The 26,184-nt window shown below is 41.3% G+C and overlaps 1 protein-coding gene across 1 annotated transcript in view; it reads right to left on the bottom strand.

Annotated features, from left to right (window-relative positions):
- The window catches only part of WDHD1 (WD repeat and HMG-box DNA binding protein 1), a 27,492-nt gene extending 2,225 nt beyond the window's left edge, over nt 1-25,267 (bottom strand). Inside the window, exons 1-25 of the mRNA XM_072428172.1 lie at nt 25,166-25,267; nt 23,758-23,837; nt 22,609-22,720; nt 21,222-21,373; nt 18,698-18,809; nt 17,782-17,832; nt 17,593-17,688; nt 16,683-16,775; nt 16,196-16,302; nt 15,918-16,059; nt 15,499-15,688; nt 15,052-15,242; nt 13,787-13,971; nt 13,207-13,448; nt 12,711-12,848; nt 11,282-11,438; nt 8,575-8,689; nt 8,284-8,415; nt 7,030-7,250; nt 4,808-4,950; nt 4,060-4,116; nt 3,934-3,977; nt 2,998-3,162; nt 2,261-2,379; nt 491-626 (exon numbers count right to left, since the gene is read on the bottom strand). Of these exons, the coding sequence (XP_072284273.1) occupies nt 491-626; nt 2,261-2,379; nt 2,998-3,162; nt 3,934-3,977; nt 4,060-4,116; nt 4,808-4,950; nt 7,030-7,250; nt 8,284-8,415; nt 8,575-8,689; nt 11,282-11,438; nt 12,711-12,848; nt 13,207-13,448; nt 13,787-13,971; nt 15,052-15,242; nt 15,499-15,688; nt 15,918-16,059; nt 16,196-16,302; nt 16,683-16,775; nt 17,593-17,688; nt 17,782-17,832; nt 18,698-18,809; nt 21,222-21,373; nt 22,609-22,720; nt 23,758-23,834 (3,177 nt within the window). The 5' untranslated portion in view covers nt 23,835-23,837; nt 25,166-25,267. The remainder of the gene's footprint in view (nt 1-490; nt 627-2,260; nt 2,380-2,997; nt 3,163-3,933; nt 3,978-4,059; nt 4,117-4,807; nt 4,951-7,029; nt 7,251-8,283; nt 8,416-8,574; nt 8,690-11,281; nt 11,439-12,710; nt 12,849-13,206; nt 13,449-13,786; nt 13,972-15,051; nt 15,243-15,498; nt 15,689-15,917; nt 16,060-16,195; nt 16,303-16,682; nt 16,776-17,592; nt 17,689-17,781; nt 17,833-18,697; nt 18,810-21,221; nt 21,374-22,608; nt 22,721-23,757; nt 23,838-25,165) is intronic.
- Between the last annotated feature and the right edge of the window lie 917 nt (nt 25,268-26,184).

The following is a 26,184-nucleotide window of genomic DNA, read 5'->3' as shown; positions in this document are numbered from 1 at the left end:
CCTATGTTAGCACTAAGACTAGCAGAGGTCATCTTTGTCTAGTTTTATATTATTTTGGATTGAAATAAACTTCATTATTTTATAAAAACAACATTCCGTGCCCTGAAAAAGCCCGTCTTTTCTCTATCCCTAAAAACTCACCTTGTCATTGTAATTCCCAGGCTGGGAAACCATTCCTTCCTAAAGTTCTTGGGTTACCACCTTTGGTGTAAATAACTTTCACTCCTACAATGTTGGCTAACTGAAATCAGCAGCCATCGGCGGCCATGCTGCTACTATAGCAGGTTAGAGGGAAAGAATGGATTGCCCATAGACACAGAGAGTTGTGACTGCCATGTAACATTTAAACCTGGTAAATCCCGCACAGATGGAATGAATGCTATGGTATGAAGATATCATGAGACTTTCCATACTATCAGAGCATTGTTGTGTTCCTGGTTCCTTAGCCGTCAATCAGAATCTCCTCACATCCAAACTAAACCCCACTCACCATCCTCTCTTCATTTGTCAGCGCCCGGAAGCGGCTCATCCCTTCCTTAATAATGTCCGACTCCTCAAGCTCAGGATTCTCAGACAGAATGTTCTGCCGGTTCTCATCCAACCACAGCTGGAAGCCAGTTTTGGGTCTGGAAAACAAGAAAGAACCATGAATATGCTGCACGGTGAGACTAAATTCGTGATTTGTTGATATTTTATTTCTCTCTGCCTCATTGATGACTGAGCTGGAATGGAATGCACTCCAATGAAGGAAAGCACAGCGGGGTGCTGCTCACTCCCCCTCCATAGAATAGAATGTCACTGGAAATGGAGTGAATGTTGTACACACAGCACCAATCACCCGACATTCATTGGAAGTTTGTACAAGGCTTTAGACTCAAGGAACAAATACCAAAACCCTAAAACACAAGATTTCTATTCCAACACTTAAGGTGCGTACACACTTCCAATTTTTATCGTTCCAATCGAACGACGAATGACTGTACAATACATGGCCTAATGAACTTTTATATTATAGGTTGTGAATTCACATTATTTATTATATACCATAAAGGGGTGAATTGTGAAAATAAACTCTTTGTAATCTAGTAAGCAATCACAGCCAATTAAAAATCTCTCATGACATTAATGCAAAATTAGTTCTTGTGCAGCTTAAACATTATCACCGCTCTGTGATTCTTTAATAAATCAGCCTGTGTATGAAGATCATAAGCACAGCTATAACTTCTATAATGTTGCTGTGTAAGCTGGAAGTTTGCATCGGGGTAGGAAAAAAATTGACTTAGTCAGTCAAAGGGCAAGAGGTGGGTCCCGCTGGGAGGAACTTTCCAACCAATCAGACGACAGGATTCATGTCCTGATTCTTCCAAATAATTGTTCAAAGCCTGGCTATATCATATTATTGCACACAGACAGGAATGAATAGGATGATGTCTACAATTAGGAGAACATGTGGATGCACAGAACAAATGGAGAACATGTGGAAAAAGTTAAATGTTTAAAGCAAATGTCTGGGCAAAATTGAAACATATCAAGTCTCTGCGATGCAAATATGTCCCATGTTTGTCTTTAAAAACATTTAAACCCTAAGGGAATGTACACCCGTCAGACGATTCTCACCCAATATGAACGGTCAGGCTCATCTAAGGAGAGAATCTAACGTTTATAGAGGTTGCCCGACATCGGGATGGATCCATGGACAGACAATGAATGACCACAATAGGGTCCCCTCCTCCCCATAGAACAGAATGACATTGTATGTACAGCGCCCATTCCTTCATTTTTCTGTTTGTTGTCCCTGGAAATGATCATGAACAATTGTTTCCAATGACAATAATTGAGCGTATGTGCGCACCCCAAGTTCCTGACCATTGCTGACAACTTTACCTTGACAGTGTTGTCAGCTCTGACAAGTACTCCCTTCTGGACTTCAGAACTCCACTTATAGAATAGCACAGAGTGGGAGAGGTGTTCTTTAATTTAGAGATTGGAGCAGGGCTGACAACATTGTTTGAGATGTCATTGTAGCAGAGGTACGGGGTGTTGTCAGATCCCTAAAAGTTAGGAGCTCACTGAATCAACAGGTATTTGGGTATTTGTTTATACCACCAGCATTATCTGACACAGCTGCCCCAGCTAGTTAGTAAAATAGAATTTTTGGGTTTATGTTAGGGATTCAATACATGAAGAATACCAGCATGACCCCCAAGCAACTAGCAGCGTCATGTTATGGCTTCCAGAGGAATTGTGAATATGGTCTTACTTTTTGACTTCTTTGATCTCTGGAGTTGCACCAGAAGTGATCTGGATTGCTTTCTCATTTGCCTGAGAATTCTTTGCTGAGGATTTGCTTTGGACACTTTGGAACAACGTAGGCTGACCCTAGAAAGGAAAACAGACACAGTGTTTGTACCTTTCCAGGTAAAAAGTAAAAGCATAACAGAGGAGGCAGGTAAACAAAACGACAAACATCCAGCTAATGAATAACAACCTTTGGTCCCTGATTCCTAGCTCATACCAAACACAAACATCCCAACCGCTAATAAACCTGCAAGACAAAGCTGTAACATAGCAGGCTATACCTACATAGGGGGTAGAACAAAAAAGCGGCTGCCTTAGGTGAGTTATCTGGAGGGGAAGGATCTGTAATTTTCTCTGAAGGAAAATAAGGAGACCTGAGAGATCGGTATCAAAGCCCAGCCAACAATGATTTGAGTGTTGCCAAAACAAAGAGAGAAGGGACAAAGCAAAGCCCTTTACAAAGTCCCATACATCAGCCACTTTATTATACAATGTACACCGTGAGTCGTGGTACTTATAACAAATGATAAAAGACAGCCAAGTTCTGTCTAGGTGAGCGGCACATTGATATTAGACATTACAGGCGGCATGACGCATCTTCTGTAGGAGACATGAGCAGCCGAAAGCCTTTTCATTTCCTGAACGGGGATCCTGTAGATGAGATTAGTACGGCACATGAGACACTACTGTGTAAATTACCTGCTTAGATTTAGCCCTGGGAGCAAGAGGCTTTATTACCACCGAGTCTTGTTTGCCTGAGGACAGGTTTGCAGAAGCCGGAGGCTTTTTACTTAATTTGCTCATATTATCCAGGATGCGAGACGAGTTCCCAGCCAATGCCGGACTTTTCTGACTGGCTGATACCTAAAGTAGATAAAAAAATTATTACAAATACAGCAAGAAGACGTTAGACAATGACAAATCTTTGTTAAGTTTTCATTTCAATCTGAATTAAAAGGTATAAAGAGCAAATTGTTACACGGTAAAATTATGTCCTAAAATTAATTTAAATTTAATTTAAAAGTTGAGACTGTACTTTTTTATATACAGGGCAAGTTTTATATCTCTTGGAGACTTTGCTTTTCTGGTATTATACAAAAAAGTATCTTGTTAACATTAGAAGCTGCAGATTGGCATTGTACAAAGGTATTAAAATCCTAGGAAACTTCTTTGTCACCAACCCAATCTTCTGTGCCTAAAACTGCCTTTTACAACCCCCATACACATCTCTTGATCCAAACCATTGCCCGTTTTCCATATAGCTGCTCAACCAAGCAGTGTCTAGGATAAAAGTCTAGGTACCTTTCCAGCACATAAAAACAGAAGGGCTGGGAGCGGATAGATCCTTTGTATAGTTTTTATTGCTGTGACCCTGCTAGTTAGACTTTCCTCGTTGCCTTTGGTAGTTGTCACCCAGACAGAAGCAAAGATCAGCAGCCAGCAGAGGCATACACAGTTATAAAACCACAGAGGTTCTATGCAAAACATAAAAATATTTTCAGGAGTAATACTTATATCATCCATCGGAGTAATCCTAAACCTTACAATGCTTTTCTTGAACCACCCCTCTACCCGTCCATTGCACAATACTACAACACAATAATATTAAAAAGACAAATAAACATTAAATAGTACCTTGAAAGGGTTTACTCTTCCTTGATTGCTTGATATGATTGTACCTACAGAGAGATGAATGTTAATGCAGATAAGACATATGATTGGCTAAGCAGAGAAAAAGTAGGAAAGGTAAAGAAAAATTACCGGATTTTGCAGTCTGTTGTTCTGGAGAAGAAATGCTTTTTCTAAAAGGATTATTTGCTGCAAATGATAAAATGATTATTTTGGTAAAAAAGGAAATTTTGAGACCAGGACTAACCGTAACTGTCAATTTATTAGATTAGATAGATTGCCCACTGCTGGGGGGGGGACATATAATATTCTGTAGATGTGTGCTACAGCGGATTGTCAGACACCAGGTGTAGCTAGAGGCTGGATATATGATAAGCTAGCTATGGCTAGAAGACTGGCCATATGTTACATGAGCATGCTAGAAACCACTGCCAGTATCCCTTTACATAACAATGCTCTCGCTGCTGGGGCCTGAGGGTCACACCATGAATATCAAACTGCCCGGTGTGGCTCTCGAGTTGGGCACTGCTGCACTACGCCTAAGATTTAGCTTTAGTTTTCTGGCCACTGAGGAACCAACCTAAGGTCACAATATCGGCTTTTGTAAAAACTAAATTGCAAGTGTTGCTTCCGATTTCTCTTTTTTTGTGAACAAGTCATTAAAACCCCCCAACAATTATCATTCTCATGATGTCTGCCACACGCAAACTCTGCAAATGTCTTTAGCATACGAGGTGAAAAAGCCTTTTCTGGGATCTACAGGAAAGAAGCAAGTTTTGCAATTTAGTTTGTTTCCACCATAAAAGATGTACAAGTGACCTGCAAGGAATCATTCTTATTGCACCAAAATCAGATTACAAATTCATTTGCAGCCACAGACCTGCTCTGCCCAGTTTGGGGGTTTCGGGAGCTTCCTCCTGCTCCGCTTCTTCCTCTCTATCATCGCCATTCATTTCCACATCTTGCTCTTCTTCTGTCTGTTTCACACGTGACTCGCCCCACTCTGTAGCTGTCCGGCTATATCTAAGAGGATGAAGCACAAGGTTACAATACTCTTATAATCCTGTCCATTTTGCAGCTTTGAAGAGAGATTTAAAACCAGAAAGCAGGGCTACAGAAACATTTTCCTAACAAAAGAGCCATTCCTAAATATTTATGTGTTTGTGTAGTAGACCTGTGTAGTAATGCAGCATGAATGAACTCCTAAACCTCACTTCTATAGTTTCTTGTAATACAGACCGGTACCGTTCACAAAACATAGCTTTATATCTTATGCCAGGGGTGTCAAACTCAAAAACAAAGGACCAAAATTAAAGACTTAGACAAAGTCGCAGGCCAAACTTGAAACTGAAATAACACCGCTACTACAATTTCCTGCGTCTATAGAACAGTCCAATGCGGAGCCACGCAAAGGCATAGTAGTGGCACTTTTTCAATGCAGAGGCTCTTTGGGGGCCAAAAAAAGGACATTGCGGGCCAGCATTTGTTACCCCTGTCTTATGTGTATACTGTGGATTATATTTAAAAGTTTATGTGCACAGAATTCAGATTTTACATTGAAAAACATGAAAAACATGGTAAGAAATGGCCCACAAAGTTTAATCAATAAAAATGTTCCAATGTTTTCTCATTCACCTGTCTTGATTTCCTTTGGAATGATAGCACAAAAAGAACATTGTGTACTTATAAAGGCACCACGTGAAAAGAAGAAATATCTGTACATTTCCTATGGGGCACCATATGTTGCATATCAGAGGATTAAAGTAGGACCACGCCTGGGTCACTTTAAGGTGATGCGTTTTTACATGTTTTAGATAAATGACGAATAAGACCTTAAAGCAACTTAAAATTAAAAAAAAAAAGTTTGTTTTATAAAACCTCAATAACCTTTTTCTTGTATTTCTTACAGTTACACTAAAAACGTTTAGAGGCGGCATCCCTTTATCACCGTGTGTGTTAAATATATGTAAGCTATTTGGAATTGAGCATACACCTCCCAGTTTCTATCATGTAATAACAAGACTTGTACCTGTCTCTGTATTCACCATAATGGCATTATAGGACCAATTGGGAATACTATAGGCAAGCATTTGGACAAAATATTAAGGATTGACCTCAAACACCAAATTATCTGTGATGGAATCACTGTTGGGGCAACTGGCCTGTTACATTATACGGGTGCAGGAAGTCCCCAATACAGAGGAAACATGAAAGGGAAAACAATGACACCATTGTTTTGATTAGAGATCATTTAAATAGACTTCACTAAATGCAGATTACCACTAATCCTCAATTAGCTGAAAGCAGAAACCAGGCTGCTGGATGTAATGGAAGAGCCGGGTCTATCTTACTTGAGGATTAAATAGTTATTTTTTAGTGGAATTACAGTAACAACCTAATCGTATCAAATATATCTGTGAAATTTAAAACACAAATTCAATGGAAGGAAAACCTAATGGGTGGTTAGACAACAATGATATGACCACTAAATGAACTATAAACATAAATGCTCAAATATGCATATTGATGGAGGAGGGTTTTCTTCAAAAGTATGTAAACCCTTTAATAGAATGTGAAGAGGTTAGAAATGCTATCAATTTGTAGCACAGTTTTCTGCTGGACCTTGTGATTAAAGACACAGAAAGTGAGGGGAACAGGACTGCAATCAGAACATGCGGAGTTCCCCTTCCTCATGTTCCAGCATTGCAAACATCAAGCTTTTTTGACCAGGTTCTGGTACAGAAGAATCAGTCCTCCTCCCTGATGGTGACCCTGAAACCTAAAGAATGAGGGCAAGGGGAATCTAATCTGATGACAACCACTTAAGAGAGAACTTTAAAATGGGGGTTAACCTTACTCTATACAAATACTGAACAAAGGTCTAAATATAATGCATACTTTTTTTTTATATGTCCTCTATCTATCCAGCTTGAGCTTAGGCCTGTACACCCTTCACAATGCTGTAACTCACCAGAATAATTAATGATTATTAAAAAATAAACATGTATGTTCAATATATCCAGATTAAACTCCGAGTTTACTCAGCCCCAGCTTAAAGTCAATCGACTGCCCTAACAAGGTAAAACAAACCACAGCAATTACCCAGCAGTCAGCCGGCTGCGGAAATCTTCATCCTCCTCTTCCTCATCCTCCTGTTCGGATCGCAGCTCAGCCGCCTTCTCCAGGGCCAGCTCACTCAGCCGCTGGGCTAGGATTAGTCTCTTGGAGCGCGAGGCATATTTAATGGCCAGGTTCATCACATTCTGAGTCATGAACTCCGCCAGTTCCATGCAGCGGAATTCACGCTCCAGTTTGCAGGACAACTGCAGGAAAGAAGAACACAAGATGTTTAAGTCGACATGTGTGCCAAAAAGAACAAAAGATAGCCGCTGACTACTGGCATGGGCACAGATGCCAATTACATAACTAATTAGAGCAAATAAACAGGTTCTCTTGATAGGCCATGAACTCACCCACTGATATCTTCCCTGCACCCTCCAACAACTCCTTTCACCTGCCAGGGCCCTAATCCCTGTGGAAGCTCAATATCAAAGTTTACAAAGGGTTAAATGATCTTCTGTTCCCCCATGAGAGTCTTTCAGGCCTGGTAATTGGCTGCTTTGCCCCAAGCACCGCACTATTTTGTTTTACTACTCATGCTTGTGGTGACCCCTCCACCCCCACCCATGCATGCTCCTACTTCTAGGACTACAATATCACTGACAGTTACAGGTTTCAGCGATCGACTTAATTCTAAATCATGCGGATGCCATGATGGCTGGTGTTTGTTTACAATTGTCTCCTGCATGTAGATGGCACCACAGTGCTGTATGTTTGCAGGGTGAAAGGGATTACGATTTATACACCATTATATATAATAAAAAAATAAGATAAAAAAAATGTTTAAGAATTTGTCAAGTTAAATCAAACTCAAAGCAAATATGAGCGGTATAACAAAAATGCAAACCAAGGTAAAGCCTTAGAATAGACAATGAAAATGATTAAGGTGCGCAAATTAGCTCAATATGTTGGGTTAAAGTTTCTCCTGAGGTTGCTGGGGGTTCTTGGAGCATTCCTGGGGCAATGAGCAGTTTGCCCCTCTCAGGTCAGTATAAGTGACCCCAGTGATGTTTTTGCTATCTGTAAGGGTGACATTCTTCCCACTGGCCAGCAATGTAAGAGGAATTCTTCCCACTGACCCCCATCCCCCATACTAATATACTGTGAGCTGTGGGTATCGTGTTAAATGATGGCGAAACATTTGGTCTGGGCAACAAGGCTTCAATGACCTCACAAAAGAGTTAAACCCAATTTTGTAAACAGAAAGGAAAAAAAACGCTGAAGATATAAACTTACCGCAAACATTTTCATGAGCAGTTCTTGCTGCTCCTTCTGGATCTCCATTTTGGCATTTTCATCACATTCATATCCATTCCTTGACAAATAGTGAAAATGATTGGTGAAGATTTGTGATCTCCAGTATTGTTCCTGGTGTGAGAGAAATGGAGAATGAGAATAAAGGAGGAAGGACATTGGGCCATGGAGAGGATGACCAAAGTAAAATGATCTCACTGCCTATAGGTGAGCCTTGTGACACAGCGGCCCCATTCACACATGAAATTGTGTGCTTTTAGTAGTCACACTTACCTCCATCTGACCCTTTTCTGTTGTAATCTGACAATACGGAAGCTTGAAAGGTAGAATAGCCATTGCAGGGCGAGGAAGGGTAGGGGGGAATCTGGAACCTTTGCATGGAATACACCTTTATAGAAAAAGAATATTGTTATGTTAGTAGAAAACTAACTAAAGATACAAAAACAATTAGCCCAATAAAAGAACAAAATAAACAGCTGCAATATTCAGCTTTAACACAGAAATTTCCCTTATAGTACTTTATTACTATGAGCTGGCTGATATCCCGAACCATTAAACCTACTTCCTCTAAGCCCATCACCGCCTGTGATTGGACAGCGATTGGACAACGATTGGACGCAGAGCGATCATCTTTCTGCTTTGTCTTATTCTATCTTTCTCTTGCTAATAGAATAATTTGTCAAACAGAACTATTGGCTTCTTGTGCTGCTTCTTCCTTTCACACTTCAGCCTAGCTGTACAGGGACTACAAGAAGCTCATTCTAGTTACAATTCAATATACGTTTATGCTCATACACTTATAGATGTAATAAACATTGCACGGATGCATTGATTGGAGTCTCATATATTCTCCTGAAGTTCAGAATAAAAGATCCAACATTGATCAAGACAACCCCACTGGTGGAGAAGTGTGCCACCTACAGTACAAGGCTGGGTATTACACTAATATTACATTAACACATAGTACATTGCAGGCACTATACCAGTACATGAAACATTCTTGCAATCCCAAAATAAAACGAACAACATCTACTTGCATGCAAAGAAATGCTTATATAAAATATGTATAAATGGGAGTGTTGTGCTGAGTGTTGTGTAGTGTTGTAACAGACTACCAGCATTAAACAAGCTTAGGTCAAAAAAAAGGTTCACGCTTTTGCTGCAGAATTAATATACAATATATCTATTTTTCTCATTTATTTTACATTGTGGACAAATTTAATTTGGAGGCAATAAAACCCAACATGCTGCATTGCACCCAATAGATTGACGCAGCCCATAATACTTTATGGATAAAGGACAGGTGTCACTACTGCAAACCAGCGAACACAAATCTGTATCCTCTCCAATACGTTACCAGTGTTCTCCCCGGCCACCTTTAGCTGGGTGCACCACCCAGCACTTTTCAGTAACCACCCGGCTGTCTTTGGGTAGTCAGCGATGAGTTGGGTCACAATACCGGGGCCACCACCCGCCTACAGCTTCTTCACACCCAGCCTAAAAACATCTTGGGAGAATTCTGCTTATTGTGCCATCTCAGATCCATTGGGGAAGTCAAGTAATGGGTGACTAAAGCATAGACTAGGAAAAGCTGGGGTTTCTTTGCAGCAAAATTATATTATATAAAGGTATATAAAATAACAAATTACATATAATAAGTAAGGATGGTATTTCCCATTTTGCACTCCATGGGATATAAGACCAATAAACTAAATATAGAAATCTCTTATGGATGTCAGGAGTAACATCTTGTGTGCTGACGCGTTTCGCTGATAGGCTACCTCAGAATGTTTAACAAACTAAATAACAGAATACAGGAATATCATTTGAACATTAGTATGTGGAAATGCTGATATATGTATGTAAGTCAGTCTGGTGGTGACTCAGTAAGTGAGTTTTATGTAATAGAGCAGGGGTGCCAAACTCAAATCCACAGTGGGTCAAAATTAAAAACTTAGACAAAGTGGTGGGGCCAAACTTGAAACTGAAATAGCACCGCTACTACAATTCCCTGAGTCAAGAAAACAGTCCAATGCGGGGCCACACATAGGCAGAGAGGCCGCTGGTCTATAGACGCGAGTGATGCCGGGAATTCTAGTAGTGGCGCTGTCAGAAAATAACACCGTCCAGGCTTTCCAAGATAATAAAAATAAAAGAAAAAAACCTTGTGTTACTTTAAAACAATGCAGGTGGCTTCTCCTGTATTGTGATCCAACTTTTCACTAACCACTCGGCTGTTTTTGGGTGGTTACTGGGTGGTGTGCCTGGCTAAAAGGGTCTGGGGAGAACATGGAGGATAGAGACATACAGGGTGTCCCAAAAGTCACTACACACTTCCCTTCATTCTATTTGGTTCCAGGTACCATTTAAAGAGACTTAGGGACATTTTTTGTGGGAATATATCAAAAGCAAGGTGTCTGCCACTAAGCCCTGTAACCTGATACAGCTTGAGAAAGAATCTGCACGGCCTGCAGCAAGATTGGAGAAGAGATGTTACAAAATGTCGGGGAAGCTTGAGTCTAAAAGGTGGCTGAAAGTTATTTAAAATAGAGGCGCTCGTGTGGAGGGATACAACTAGTCATGTGGGGATGGATGGATGGATGGATGGATGGATGGATGGATGGATGGACGGAGATATAGATAGATAGATAGATAATTATGTCATCCAAAGAAGCCAATGGATGAGAGGTGAAAAATCGTTAACATTACAGAACAAATCAAGTTGAATGAGACCAACTACTACCGGCTGGTTCATTTAATAAGAAAACCTGTACTCGCATTACAAATTCTATATATTTATGTGGACCTTATAAGGTTTTGAAAAAATTTTTAGGTCTTAGGGATCCTCTATAAAACGTTGCTGTTCAGAAGTTTAGTATATGGGTGCTCAGCTGCTACAATAACAATACTCTGCTGCTAAGAAAGGATGAAATGCAAACTTCTAACAATGCTAAGCTCTCACATAGTCGGTGACACTGACCTGAGCTGCTGTGGATTCTCATGTAAGCCAACCACCCAGTAGTGATCAGATTTTCCTTTGCAGTGTTCCCGGGTGTTACACACAGGTGTCCAGGTGTCCCCTAAGCCTCTGTTCAGCAGTCTTACCACACCTTCTGAATCCACATAACATGGGCTACCTAAATTGAGAACATAATGAAATATTCAGATAAAGGAAAATGCAACAAAAACATTTTTTTGCCAGGAGTTAAATGCAAGGACTCTCCTACAGGGAGGACAGAGCCTAAAGAACCACTCCAGTGATTGCATGCTTTATAGCCAGGCCTGAATTTTACAAATGGCCTGCAAAGGCCGGGGCATTAAGCAATACAGAGGAGCATAACAGAGAACACGTCGCTACCTGCTCTCCATAATAAATTGTCCCACAAAACCTCTACGGGATAACCCCAACTGTACAATCAGACAGCAGTACAGGTAAGACGCAGATAATACTTCGCAGGATGTGAACTGTACTGATTTCCGTCCATTTTTATATTACTGGGACACAAGCTCATTTTGTCCCCATGTTCTCCTGCCAATGTTGTGCAATAGCGGTTAAATGTTTTCACAGAAACCTATATCCACTAACAGATTTATTGCAAGCTGTTAAATAAGTACATAAGGTAATTATCCAAAACATAACTGTAAGCCAATGAAATCAATGTAGCTCAATGTTACTTTGCCACCTTGTGGTCACTGGATAAACTGCACTTAAATGTTGAGGCCAAGCAACAGAAATGTTTATATTGAGTACACATTCTGAATAATTGTGTAATGGCACTTAAATGCAAATTTACCTAAGTACTGTTCCATACTGATGACAGTTATTTTATAAAACACATTGCTGAGTCACCTAAAAGCCTTCTGTATATCAGGGAGAGTGGCCAGCATTTCTACTAACAGGCTGTACCACACAAGTGCAGTTTGCTATGCAAACAATCTATTGATTTCATTGACACCACACTGGTAGACTTCCAATAAGAGAGGCAGTTTGTAATGCACAATAATTGTGCAGCACTACTAAGCAGGTAGAAGTGTCTGTTTATTTGTAGGTAATAGGTTTTGCTGCACCCATGTAGGATATGGTGGGGAGACCTGTCATTTCACTATTCAATAGGCAGAATCACAGCAACCAGTAGAGGATGTGGTTCTGGATTATATAGATGGCAGGGACAAGCTCCAAATCAGAGGTTTATAAAAGGCACAGTGACCACACTGCGGAGTCCTGAGACACCACCTCTATGACTTTTTTTGGTACCTGCTTTTCACCCATATTATTAGTTTATTACACAACAAGAGACAGGTTTGCTTTAAGAAAACTCCCCAATATAGTGCTCACCATGAAACATGTTTTAGGGTTTAGTTTGACGACACACAGACTATTATTTTTCATGTGATAATGCTTTTCTTACCTTCTGCACTGAAGCCGAGCCAGGACAGGTAACTTTTCTTTGACAAGGGCAGAGGGTCACCATGCAGGACCTGCCGTCTTTTCTTACCAAGCTCCAGAAGCTGCACACCGAGGCATTGCTCTCCATCAAAGCCGGTACCTACACAGAACAGAAGACATGCTCAAACTATCTAGGTAAAGCAAATCACTTGGAAGATAATCGATTCAGATTGGATTGCAGTTTATTGAAAACCTCAACCCTTTTCTGAAGCGATGAAAGCTGCAGCAATCCTAAATCAATGAAATAGCAGTAAGTGTGGGGGTCCTTCTAATAAATGGCAAAGAATAATATGGAGCGGATATCAGCACATTACACACCAGACACTGGTCATACAGTCACCATCTCCAACCATCAGATGTTATATACAGACAGGCAATATAACAAAAGCTTTTTATAAACTAGCTATTTGTATTTACTGGGGAGGAAGCAAATATAACCGAGTAGATATTCCACTAACCTCTATGGTAGACTATAAGAAGCTGTTCACCATGTCCGGCCATGCAAACCACAGGCCCCAGAAGACTGAAGATCTCCCTCTGAACCCCACCAACACTGAAGATGCGAAGCAGTAAGGCACTGGTAGCACAGGCCACCCAGCCCAGGCCCAGACAGACGGCCTGAATGTCTTCACCTTTGGGCATATCCACCATCCAATCCTTGCTGGTATCCCAGGAACTAAAGTGCAGGCACTGGAGTTTACTGTGTACAGAAGCAAAAAGGCTCTCAATTAAGCATGAAAGAGATTAGTGGCTCATAGCAAAGGACTGTATACAGGGCAGTGATCTCCCCGGCCCCTTTTAGCTGGGTGCACCACCTGGCTGTTTCTGGTGGTTACTGAAGAGTTGGGGTCACAATACAGGGGCTGCCACCCTTCTACAGCTTCTTCCCACGCAGACTAAAAAAAAAATCTGTGTTGAAAACTACAGGGCTGTAAAGCCCAAGGTAATTGCAATGTTTGGAAAAGTAAGCATGATTGGGAAATGGCTATACCTGGGGATAAATCCTGGCCTAGTTTGTGTCCCACTATAAACACTCACCTTGCCAGCTCATCAGTACCCTCACAGGCCAGCAGCACAGCTTCCTGGGACACATCGGCTATAGTATGGTTTAAAGTGTTGGTCAGATGGATAGCATGATGTATGGAGGTGTCATGAAATTCCACATCTATGGCATTGTCCTGGTCGTCATTGTAACAGCGAATCACTCCAATGGAATTCCACATCTGAGAAACACAACAGTAAATATACAGCTGGAAGCAGAACTTCAGTGGATGAAATGCCTAGTACAAGATAAGAGCACCTTTTGCTGCAATATTCACTTAACATACAGGGACTGCAGGAGGCTAATAATACCCGATCACATTGAATGTCCTTACACTGCGTCTATTAAAACATGAATTCAAATGATGTATTATTGGATTACAGAGATGGAGTTATCACGGTTTTTTTTATATCCAAATTCTGGGTTCAGCTTTAAATACAGGAGATTTCTTTACTGAACTCTGACACACACAGACAGTGACACAGGAGGAGGAGAGGACCCTGCCCTGAAGAGCTTACAATCTAGGAGGTGGGGGAAGTATCACACAATAGGAGGGGGATATGGAATGGTGGGAAATAGTGAGGGTTGAAGTGTTGGGATTTGAGCGCTCTTAAATGAGCAGAAAGTAGGAGTAAGCCGAATAGGACGAGGAGACCATTCCAGAGAGTGGGGGCAGCTCTAGAGAAGTCTTGTATCCGTGCGTGTGATGAGGTTATGAGTGAGGAAGTCATTAGTAGGTCATTGGAGGAGCGGAGAGAGCGGCTGGGGGGGTATTTTTTCATCAGCTCAGAAAGGTAAGTGGGACAAGAATTGTGGAGGGACTTGTGTATCAGGTAGGTAAGTGGGACTGTTGAGGGATTTGAAGGCAAAGCACAGGGGATGAATTTGATTCTAAGGTGAAATATAAACCAATGAAGAGAACTACAAAGAGAAGCATCAGAAAAGGAGCAGTGGGAAGGCTGTGTACTGGGCAGGCAAGTGGGTGGGAAGGATGGATAAGTCTGGCTGCTGCGTTTATAATAGATTGTAGAGGAGAGAGTCGGGTTAGTGGAATACCAGAGAGGAGGAGGTTACAGTAGTCCAGACGGGAGATAAGAAGAGGAGTTTGGTAGTCTCTGGGGACAGGTAGGAATGTCCCTACACATGGAAATGTACTGGAAGAGTGTGCAGATTTTGGAATATCTCATAACAGAATCTGATCTATAAAAGAATACTTTGCTACTCTTGCAACCACCGTGTATCTATGGAGGGCAACACTCACCATAAAGCGGTGCATAAGATGCGTTGGGGTGGAGCCTGGCTGAAAAGGTTTCTGTGGTGGTGTTGGTATCGGCCCACTGTAAATAGGCTTTGAAGGGAAAGATGGAACTGGTTCAGCAATGGTAGACTGATCGTCCTCATCAATGTTCCCATCTGGTTTTTCAACATCACCAGATTTCAAGGATGGGACATCTAAAACAAGCAAGTTCAAAGTTAATCTATAGGATCCATGTTATAAAACGTGAAGAAAGCAGAACACACACTAAGATTTTGTTTTAAAATTCCAAAAGCAGGTGTGAGGTGCAAACCACTTGTAAATGAGAAAAATATAAAAGTATAATAAAATGTTTGACATATTATTACAATTCTGTGCATATGGAACATAAATTGCTAATTTCTAACTCTTTTAAGGCTATATCCTGCTGTATTGAACAGAAAATAGCAATACCTAAAGAATTATCATCGTCATCCAGGATGGCGCGGGTTTTCACACGGCCAGAAATAGGTGCAAAGTTATCATCATCATCCTCATTACCGACAGACGCCTGGTGATCAATCATATCTGTGTTCAAGAAGTCCTCATCATCATCATCCTCGTCAAACAGAGCATCATAATCTTTGGTGGCAGCTGTAGAGGTCTTAGGAGAAACAGAATATAACTTTACAACCAAGGTATATTAGGTCATTATGGTGAGGCACTTTTTCAGGACAGCATGAAGATTCACTTCCAATACAAAATGTAGTGAACATGCTCCATTTCTAGATATGTGTCATAAGGCTCATGGAAAAATTACTGGATACTGTTAAACAAAACAGAAAAGGATAATAAATGATTGCTGCTCTGTGTTTTATGAAAACTTGCTGTACCTTGTCACTGGTGGACTTTGCAGCATCTTGACAGACATTCTCCAGCAGTCCCAGATTGCCCTCATTATCGGTGTAGGCAACCTGAGGCAATTTGGGGTGCCAGGCCAAAGCACAGATAGTGAAGCCCTTCTCATGCTTAACCCTAAGAAAGATAAATAAGGAGAAAATTGCAGTATGTAGTTGTGTTTTGGTTTGCCTATGTCAGTGTAAATTTCAGAAAAAGATAAAAAAAAAAGATTGGTGATAGATATTTGAGTGATGTACAATGGGGATCTTACCGTTCCAAGCAAGCTTTGGTACCCACATTCCAGGCCACAATACAACCGTCAATACTTCCTGCTACAATGTATTGTCCACAGGGGGACCAGGTGACCACATTCAGAGGCTGCAAAATATAGAAGGTGAGGTCATAACTTCAGCACAGCCATAGAGCAAACATGACAGGTGTAGCCAAAAGCTGAACTGTGAAAAGGAGGGAAACCGGAACCTGGTAAGCTTGTTTTTGTCTTCTTTAGGCATGGCTACAGGGAAACCTACTGCGGGCTTTAAAGAGAATCAGTGTTTTCCCATTACAAAATAGTCAACGTAACCAATGTAGAGGTGGTTTGTTTGTGAAGCTCCCTGGAAATGGAAATTTGTTCCAGAGCAAGACTGGAGACGGAGCTCAACTAATAAAACCACTCTGGAAATCTGTCATGGAGAAATGACAAAATGGCTCTTTAATTCATGTGTTGGGGCCAACAATATCAAACACAGCAAACGTACCTGAGTTAGAAAATTATCAGACAAAGTAAAACTGCTCTTCCAAGTGCCCCTGTCATAAAAGTCAATGGCTTTATCCACTGGGATTGCAAGTAACTGTCAAAACAAAAACATTCAGTTAGAATACTACATATCAAAGTGCACCTGTGGATGTACACCCCAGAAATGCTAGTAAAAGAAAAAAACAGAAACGTGAAGTGTTTTTTCTTTTCCAGTTTTTTTTATTCACTTGCACTGTGCTTGTCATTAAGTTTGACATCTCTAGCAATAGTCGATTTCCTAGCAAAGCCCCTTCCATCCATGCACATCCTAGCCCTCTCCTTTCCAGGGATTGTCTTATGTCAGTGCTGGCACAGCTACTTAGTCCCTCATTTCAAACTTTTATGTAACTGCCAATGGAGGAATGAAAAGGAATACTAGAGTGTCCCTAGGTCTGCCGAGACTGCTAGCATTATATCCAAAAAGCAGCAATTTAATGGCTTTTGGAATTCAAAGGTAAACTACATGCATAAAATACAACATATCCACATTAACTTTTTTGGGAATTTTATCGTTAAAAGTAATAATTTGGCAAAAGGGGCTCTAACACAGGGCCTAGACTTCTGAATGGCTTGTAGATAAAGGTCTTTCCCAGTTTCTTCCAGCTGCCTTTATTGTCCAATGCAAGAACCTCTACAAGTCACAGACATCAGACATTGTGGCATTGGACTGTGTATTGGCCCATTGCAGGACACAGAAGTGGCTTAGTTGAGGCTTTTTGGATAAAAGGAATATAAACCAGGCACCGATGAAGGAATGAGAGGATTCCGACATTTTAGTACTCCTGCAAGCTTTATTACATCAGCAAATCTGACTAAGTCACCTTAATCCACTATGCTGCCTAGGCTGTAAGACAGGTAAAGGGCAGGCTCACCTTTCCGCTCCGGGGCTGCCATGCTAATCTGCAAATGGACTTGGCATTCATCACATCATTGCATTTCAGGAGCAAAGAAAGGTTGGCTTCACAAGTCTAATTACAGAAACACAAGTAAAGACTTATCAAAAAGGAAATGCCGACACAAGATGACATTATGTACAGACGTTGTTCTGGGTATTAACTAACCTGATCCTCAATTTTCCAGATCCTCACTGATCCATCACAGCTAGCGGAGGCCTTAAGAAAAAAAATACATAAAAGAGAGAGAATGGATGAATATAAACAAGAATATACAACAAAACACAACCTGGAATTTTGGTTCTCAACTCCTAATAGATCTGAATGCAACAACATGGAAAGATAATGAAATGGATGATAAAAGGTGCAGACACAATCTAAAATATGAACAGATCACCAATATCTATACAGTCAATATAAAGATAAACTAGACTAATATCAACTGCCTAAAAGTAAGTATTGTGCCTACAGACACCCCGGGCTCTTATATCAATGTGACAACACTCCATACCTTTGGCTGCCATCAATAACCAATAGCTGCCCTCCCTCCCCCCATCATCAAAGCTACCTGGTTAACAATCAAAACTTAGGCTACGTACACACGTTACATTTATGTCATTGGAAAAGATCTTTCCTAAACCTTTCCAATGACAAAAGACTGAAAAATTAATAAATGAGTGTTGCACATACAGTGCTGTTCTGCTCTATGGAGGGGAGACGAGGGAGCGGCACCCCGCTGTGCTCTCTCCCCTTTTACCTGTATTACGAATGTTCCTTGTCTATGGATTCACCAGAACAGATCCATGAAGGACATCAGGCGGCCGCTTTACACTTGTCAGATTCTCGTGTGATATCATCCCTGAGGCGATTGTTGGACGAGAATCATCTGACTTGCGTACGTAGCCTTAGTTTTGATCAGCTGGTATACATTTATATATTTTTACCAAACTAATGTTTTTCTTTGTTTCCTGCAAAAAACCTGAAGAAGGTGACACCATGTTTTACAAGGATTTTATGTATATTATAAGATGTTCCTAATACATATACATATATATATATATATATATAATCAAACAGTTCTCACCAAATATTCATCCTTAGGGTCAAAAGAAACACTCAATACAGGCGCCTCATGTCCACGTAATGTTTTCTGAACGCTGCTGTCCTCCACCTGCACCACCTTCACCAAGAAATCACTGCAAGAAAAATACACAATGATACACACACCGGGCCTGATTTATTAAAGCTCCCTAAGGCTGGAGAGGATACACTTTCATCAGTGAACCTGGGTGATCCAGAAATCATATGCTATTTTTTATAGCAAATATTTTCAATCCTGGACCAGGTCCGTTCAAGGTTTGCTGGATCACCCAGGTTTACTGATGAACGTGTATCCTCTCCAGCCTTGGGAAACATAAATCAAGCCCACTGAAGGGAAGAAATTACTAGGAGCTTGTGGTAATAGGGCAAAGAAGCTAGGCCACATACTCATGACCTACAAGGATGTGAACCGTGCTCTTTAGGAATTGGCAACAATTTGCTTTGCACCTCCAAGGAACAAATCTGCCCACACTACAGAGAGCTTCCTTCTGAATGCCAACAACAGGAGATGAGGAAAAGCTTATTTGTGCAATCCCTAAAATAAAAATACAATTAAGATTGCAGCGCTTTTCTTCATTCTATGCTTTTAGGCCCAGTGTACAGATTCTTTTTAAAATGCCTGGAAAAGTGTGCATATGACTTGTCTGTGTTTATCCCCCAATTCCCTGTGAACTGAACTATTTCCAACGGAGCCATTTCCAAGCGCACAAATGTTCCATGCTGGGTTTATAGGCGCTTACAAAAGTGACCCCTCCCCCCATAAGAATGCAATAGAGAATTAGGAGTGTTTGTTGTTACAGTAATTAGACAGGATGCATTTCATTATAATATATATAAAAACTAAAGTCACACTTTAAATACTGGCACTCTGTTTACTGCAGGATGGGTCAGACTGGGTCCTTTGTAATTCACCTGCCTGATTGATAGCTGTCACATTTCTGCAGCTCAGCATTTGTTGCCAGGCATACTCCACAATCCCAGCTTCCCTTACAGGTGCAGGGACAGAATGATCAGAATGGGGACAGATCAGCATGGATGGGTTTAGTCCGGTTTAGTAGTTTAAAATAAAAAACATAAAATAAACAGGAATCAGAAAAAAATAATAAAGGAGAAAGAGTTCGGGCTGATTGGGGCAAACAAAAGGTAATGAAGGTATATTTTGTACTTGTCAGGTTGCTTTAGCTTGCATGTTATGTGATAGCAAGTCATATATCTGCAGATGAATGAACTGGAATGAATACAATAGTAACAATGTTATTTTGTCAGATTAATAGTACAACATGTGCAAGCAAGAATCGCCAGCAGTGACAAGATGTACTACGTTTGTCCTGAACAGGCCCATTACGTTTTTTGGGCACCTGCAGGATAAACATCTGATTGTATTATTGGTGTTTTTGCTTTTATGTAGTAGTATACAGAAGTAACCGATTCCAAGAAATAGAATGTGGCCAGTCCATTAGTGATAGGTTATAAATTACTAAAGTAATTGCAGAGCCCAATACATATAGATTGGCAGAAGAAGTAAAGAAAGTAGTGGCTCTTTAAGCCAACCTTTTTGCTGTAAAAACTAATAAAACCCTTTATTTACCTTAATAAAATTGGGGCCTATTATGTTAAATAAAGGATTTTATTAGTTTATACAGCAAAAAGGTTGCCTTAACCACCTGGCCGTTTAACCCGCCGACCACCTTGCTTCGGGGTAAAAACACTTGCAAAAAGTGTTAAACCCGAACTTTTCTCAGGTGGTTAAACAAGCGTTATATTGCAACATATACATTACATTATACACTAGTTTTTTTTTTAATTTTTTCAATGCAAAAAATGTAACACTTTTTGCATGGAAGTTTGGAAAGAATTAGAATACCCGGCGTTCGCGTACGCGTTCCTCGGCGATTCCTGATGATGTCTGTGCATGCGCCCGTCAATGGGGGTCGTAGCAGGAAATTCAAATATTTTGTATTGGATTCAATACAAAGTCCTGTATCCAATCCAATACACACTAATACAAAATATATTTATGTGGTTTTGTCTATAGGTATGTGACGTTGGACGGTTGGACAGGGAGGTGTTTTAGAAAAATATATTACTATACAGTATACCGAATTATCGCATTTTCAGTATTTTTCATTTATTTATGTATTCTTGTTTAAGCTGATTTTTGTGTTTTTTTTTAATTTTATTAAAAGTAATTTTTTTTTTTTTTTTTACATGATTGTGTTGTTGTGTTTCAATCTTTTTTTATATTCATGATATGTACTAGACCCTTGTTGGGAAATATTTCTGTAAGTTACAGGTCTACAATTTAAAAATAATTTCATGAAAACCTGTAACGCTTTTGGTACAGAAATCCAGACATCAGTGTAACGCTCAGGTGGTTAAAGAGCCGCTACCTTCTTTACTTCTTCTGCCGATTCCAAGAAAGATTTTAGCAATCTGCTGTTCTCACATAAGATTCAAATTATAAAAGCAACTCATCCATAGTAAAAAATGAAAAATAAAACCCTCACCCAGAGCCTGCTGCGATTCTGGTTCCATCAAGGTTGAAAACAACGTGATTAGCATTGGTGGTAAAACGCGTCAGAATTCCATCAGGGTCTCCACTTGGAAATGTGTGAAGCTGAATTGCATTGTTGGAGGAAGCAGTGACCACCTTCCCGTTCTGCAATAGGATTGAGATAAACATATTAGGAATTAGACAAATATACAAATACAAAACAATATGAATGCTGGAAATTCAGGGTAACATATTGAGCACAATGAATGACTAAGGAAATATTGAATGCATTGATCAGAATCACAGCCAGAAATAAATTGTAGTCTTGGGGAGATTTCACAAGAGCAGCCCATGTTCTAGGGACCATTCACCCCTAAATTCTCCTAAACACTTCATGAGGTATAAACGCTTCACCTAAAATAAAGGTTTTCCCTGCATTAAACTTGTGCTTTGCTTAGGGCAGAGGTTAATGTAATGTCACCTCAACCAGCTGCCCATGGAGAGAGGAACGCTACGTTACCAGCCCTGCACCACTTATACGGAGGTAGCAGGAAATTCTCGGGATCCAGCAGGCTACAGAACAGAAAAGGAAATATATACAGATGGAAATGGAAGTGTGTGTCCTGCATTGGTCTCAGCACTGGATTGCTCATCTCTGGGCTTCCCCTATGCAACCCCAATGATTTGCTGGAAAAAACATAACTTTGTGTTACATTCATGTGATGATTCTGTTTACCTGAGCGGTAACCCCGCGCGTGGCTCGGGGTAAAAAAACAACAGCTGATAGCGGTAACCCCGAGCCACACTCGGGGTAGCTATTAAAATAAAAAAAAATTACCTGGTCCCACCGGTGTCCTCCAGTGTCCTGCCCGTGTGATCCCAGCCTCTCGCCAATCTGTTCCCCAGCAGTTCCCGGTGGGTGCGAGGGAGCGTCGGGAATTTTAAATTATTTTGTATTGGATTCAATACAAAGTAATTACATATATATATTCTACTGTACAGTTATATTACAGGTTTCAGTATTTATTTATTTATGCACACTTGTTTTAACAGATGTTTGTGTTTTTTTATTTAAAGTTTATTAATAAATATTGGACATATTTTGGTGAGTTATGCCTAAGAATTACAGGCCTACAATGTAAAATAAATTTTCATGAATGACAATGTACCGCTTTTAGACATATGAATCCAGACAGAAATGAACCGCCCAGAAGGTTAAAGGAGGCAGGGTCCTTCTTTAGGTGCCCTATGAATGGATGTGGTCACTTCCTATTGGCTGCCCAGTGGTGGGGTCCTTTCAGCATCCACAAGAGACATCTGCAGCTGTGACTTCCGACTCCTCCTAAAAATCTAATAACCAGCAGAGAAATATCCAATAAGAGTTCATGACATTTGCTTACTTTTAATGCAAAGGAGAAAGCCTTTTCCCCAACATTGAATGACTTGGGATCGTCGTCGTCCAAATCCTCCCAGATACGAATGTCGCCATCGCTGCCGCCAGTCACTATACAGCTATAGGGAAAGCATGTGATTAATATCCACAATACCATCCAATATATATCATATATAGAATATCAGTAAGTGTCCGTCCCTCAGGTAACTCAGCACAATAACTGCTTAGTATTGGGAAGTCACTTCTGTATCCCGAGCACTCATCTCATTCCCAGGCTGACTACAAATATGTGTGAAAGTATTTACACTCCACTACAACTGTACTGAAAACACTTTCCCTGCTTTACTATGTGCTTCTAGCAATCTGCATTCATCAGATCAGCAATTCCCAACCAGGGTGCCTCCAGGGGGCGCTAGGGGTTCCTGGGGCAATGAGCAGTTTGCACCCCTCAGGTCAGTGTAAGTGACCCCAATGATGTTTTTGGCTATCTGTAAGGGTGACATTCTTCCCACTGACCACCACACTAATGTACTGTGATCTGTGGATATAATAATTATAGGAGGAGACCTGAGGACCTGGAAGTTATTTTAAGGTTTCCCCATGTTATAAATGTTGCATTAGAAACTGCAGCAGGTTGTATAAAGCCGGGTTCATTACTTGGTTGGCGGATGTCCAACATTATAAACCTTCTATTTTCCAGCCTGACTGCCCCTGGCTCAGCATCACCTAACACAGGGCAGTACACTCCCCCAGAATACATTCACTCCCCCAGAATGACATTCACTCCCCCAGAATACATTCACTCCTCCAGGCAGTTTGTATCTGCAGAACTCTTCCACAAGCTTACCTTTTGCCTCATGGCAGCGATCTTATGATAAGAATGCTGAGGTGGGGTGCTGTGTTCAGGAAGCTGTGTACAGCACCCTGCCTAGCCTAGAATAGCACAGGGACTGAGTGATACCAATACATATTATTGGGATAATGGGGGGGGGGGGACCGAAAGAGAAATATAAGTCTGGTATCAGGTGACTCTGATCAGTGTATGGTAGGGATTATTAACATACAAGGGGGGTCCTATTCGCTAATGTTGCCCCTCTTCATGTAGAGTTATGCTGCAGGTGATGACACTGAGAGGCAGAGCAGATCAGCAGCTTACCTTCCAGTATCAGTGAAGCAGACATCTGTGTGGCCCTCAGGGTGCCCATAACGCATTGCTTTCTTTTCTGCGGGCATGATCTGCAATGACGAATAGAACGGGTTATCTCTCTGCTCTCTCAGACTGAAAAACAAAACCTACAACTAAAACAAGATTTGCTGTTCAGCTTCCCAAATGATTTGTCATTTTCTTCCCACGTCCTCCTCACGCACATTGCTTGCTGGTCAGATTATTATATAGCGCTGACATCTTCTGTGGCGTTGTACAACGTCCATAGTCATGTGACTAGCTGTGCCTCAGAGGAGCTCACAATCTAATGTCCCCCCAATGGTCACATGTCATTATTACAGAATGTTTGGGGGTTTTAGGGGGCAGAGATGCAAACAGTGATGAGTGAATCTTATGCGGCCCCAGTGAATCACTAGAACCCCACATGTGCGGCATCATTTTTGGTGTGAGGGAATCCCGGCATCGTGGGAATGAATGAGCTGCCATTCACTTGAATCTTTCCAGCACAGCCAATGAAACTGGGTGAATTTTGTGTGTGGGAAGAAAGATGGCGGGGATAGGCGAGTCACGCGGCTTTATTTCCTCTTTACAGGTGCACAGCAGCTGCCAGCCAGCCGTCCTGCAGCCGCTCTGTGTAAGGCGGAGTGTGATTGGCTCGCTCAGGGTGATTGGCATGCAGGTTTTGCAGCATCCAATCAGAAGATTTTATAAGAAAGCTATGAACAGTACCCTGCCAGCCCTTTCCAACAACCATGATCTGCCTGCATTGTATAGAGAAGCACAGAGACCCAAGGGCTGATTTATAAAGAGGGGAATGTGATTTTCACGAGCGGTGAATCAGTGGCATCTAAAAACATTGCACCTAGATCATCTGCTGTCAGATTCACAGATTACTAATCAGACAAAACAACCCCATGTTGGGTCCAGGCGACATCTCCATGGCTCTCTGCTGCCTTATGGGCCCCGGAAATCCCCCTGTGATAGGCCGGGACCCACGTTCTCCCAGGATTCCAGAGGCCCAACTTTCACTGGTCTCCTAAAAGCCGGGACCATATTTTGTTTCCAAATTCCCCTCATTTCCTGTCTTGTTGTCACCAGTGAAGGAAGTGGAATCCCCAGCAGCACCCCCTCCCCCATGATTCTGTGTCCCCAGTGGAGAACTTCCTGTCATGGTGACAACATGTAACCAGTAAGTTCTCTCCATGCTCTGCAGGCCACTGTATGAGGAACAAAGCAAAACACATGACAGGTGCTCTTTATAAACACAAATACAGCAGGAGCAAAGTGTATGGAAATTACTAATAACTACCGGCCACGCACAGACACCGACAACCCCCCTAAAACACGGGGCCCCGGGGCCATCAGTGGCCCCTCATACCTCTCACCCAGCTCTGCTCACCTCGCTTTCAACTTTCGCGGGAAACCTGGCAGCAGCTGGCGGGAATCTCCTCCCCCTTCGCCGTCATTGCCAACAGCCAATCAGCGATCACTAGAAGCATGCAGACGTCTGCGTTTCACCGTCTGCGTTCTAAGACTCGCTGTCATTGGACGGCAATCCTGAAGTTATCACATGATTTCCGGGTTGACATGGGGGGAGAGTCTCGGTCGTGGTGGGCGGAGCTTGATGTTTAACCCTTACTGGTCCCGACATTCTTTATATAGTTGTGTTGCTATGGAAACGAATGAGCTTTGTTTACATTTTTCATGTCTGGATCAGAAAATCTAATTTTTGGTTCTTCTAATACATTTCAGCCCATTGGCAATAATCAGCAGAAATAAACCTGACAAAGTCTCACGTTCACTGCCCTGTCCTCAAATAGTTATACAAATACTAAATATGATTCAATATGTCCATTTAATACATTTAATTGAAGGCAGCATTTTATTTGAAATGGCTCTCACGGGACAGCCGGAGGATGTCTCCTATTTATTTCTAGTCATTGGGTTTTGTAATGTTGATTGGAATCACAAGGCCTCACCCTGTGATATCACCACACGGACCAAACCGAGCCAAAGTCTGAGCCGACATAAAACAACGGCTGAAATGTGCCACCGAGCTCAGGCAAGAGATAAAATACGGCTCCATTACACAGGATTCACCCAGGAATGGAATTCACCCATTTACAGATATGTCAGCTTGGGTTCAAATAGGAAAATGTGTGAATCTCATGTAAAAACATTTATACACACTATACTAAAAAATCTGTGACCCCATTGAAGAGATGTCATGTCACTGTAATTATTAAACAGGTTTTATATAGCACCAACAAATAACGCAGCGTTGTACATTAAATACATGTCCGCATGGAAGTGTCAGGTGTTCCTGCTTAGTGTTGTGTTTTCTGGCTCCTTTATCTTTGTGGCACCATTGTATAAAATAAATGAAACTTCCAACAGGGATGATTCCTCATAATGGGC

The sequence above is a fragment of the Pyxicephalus adspersus genome, chromosome 12 (assembly GCF_032062135.1).
Source record: "Pyxicephalus adspersus chromosome 12, UCB_Pads_2.0, whole genome shotgun sequence".
NCBI lineage: Eukaryota > Metazoa > Chordata > Amphibia > Anura > Pyxicephalidae > Pyxicephalus > Pyxicephalus adspersus.
The sequence above is the reverse complement of the archived record's forward strand: the minus strand, read 5'-3'. Positions and strand labels throughout refer to the sequence as shown.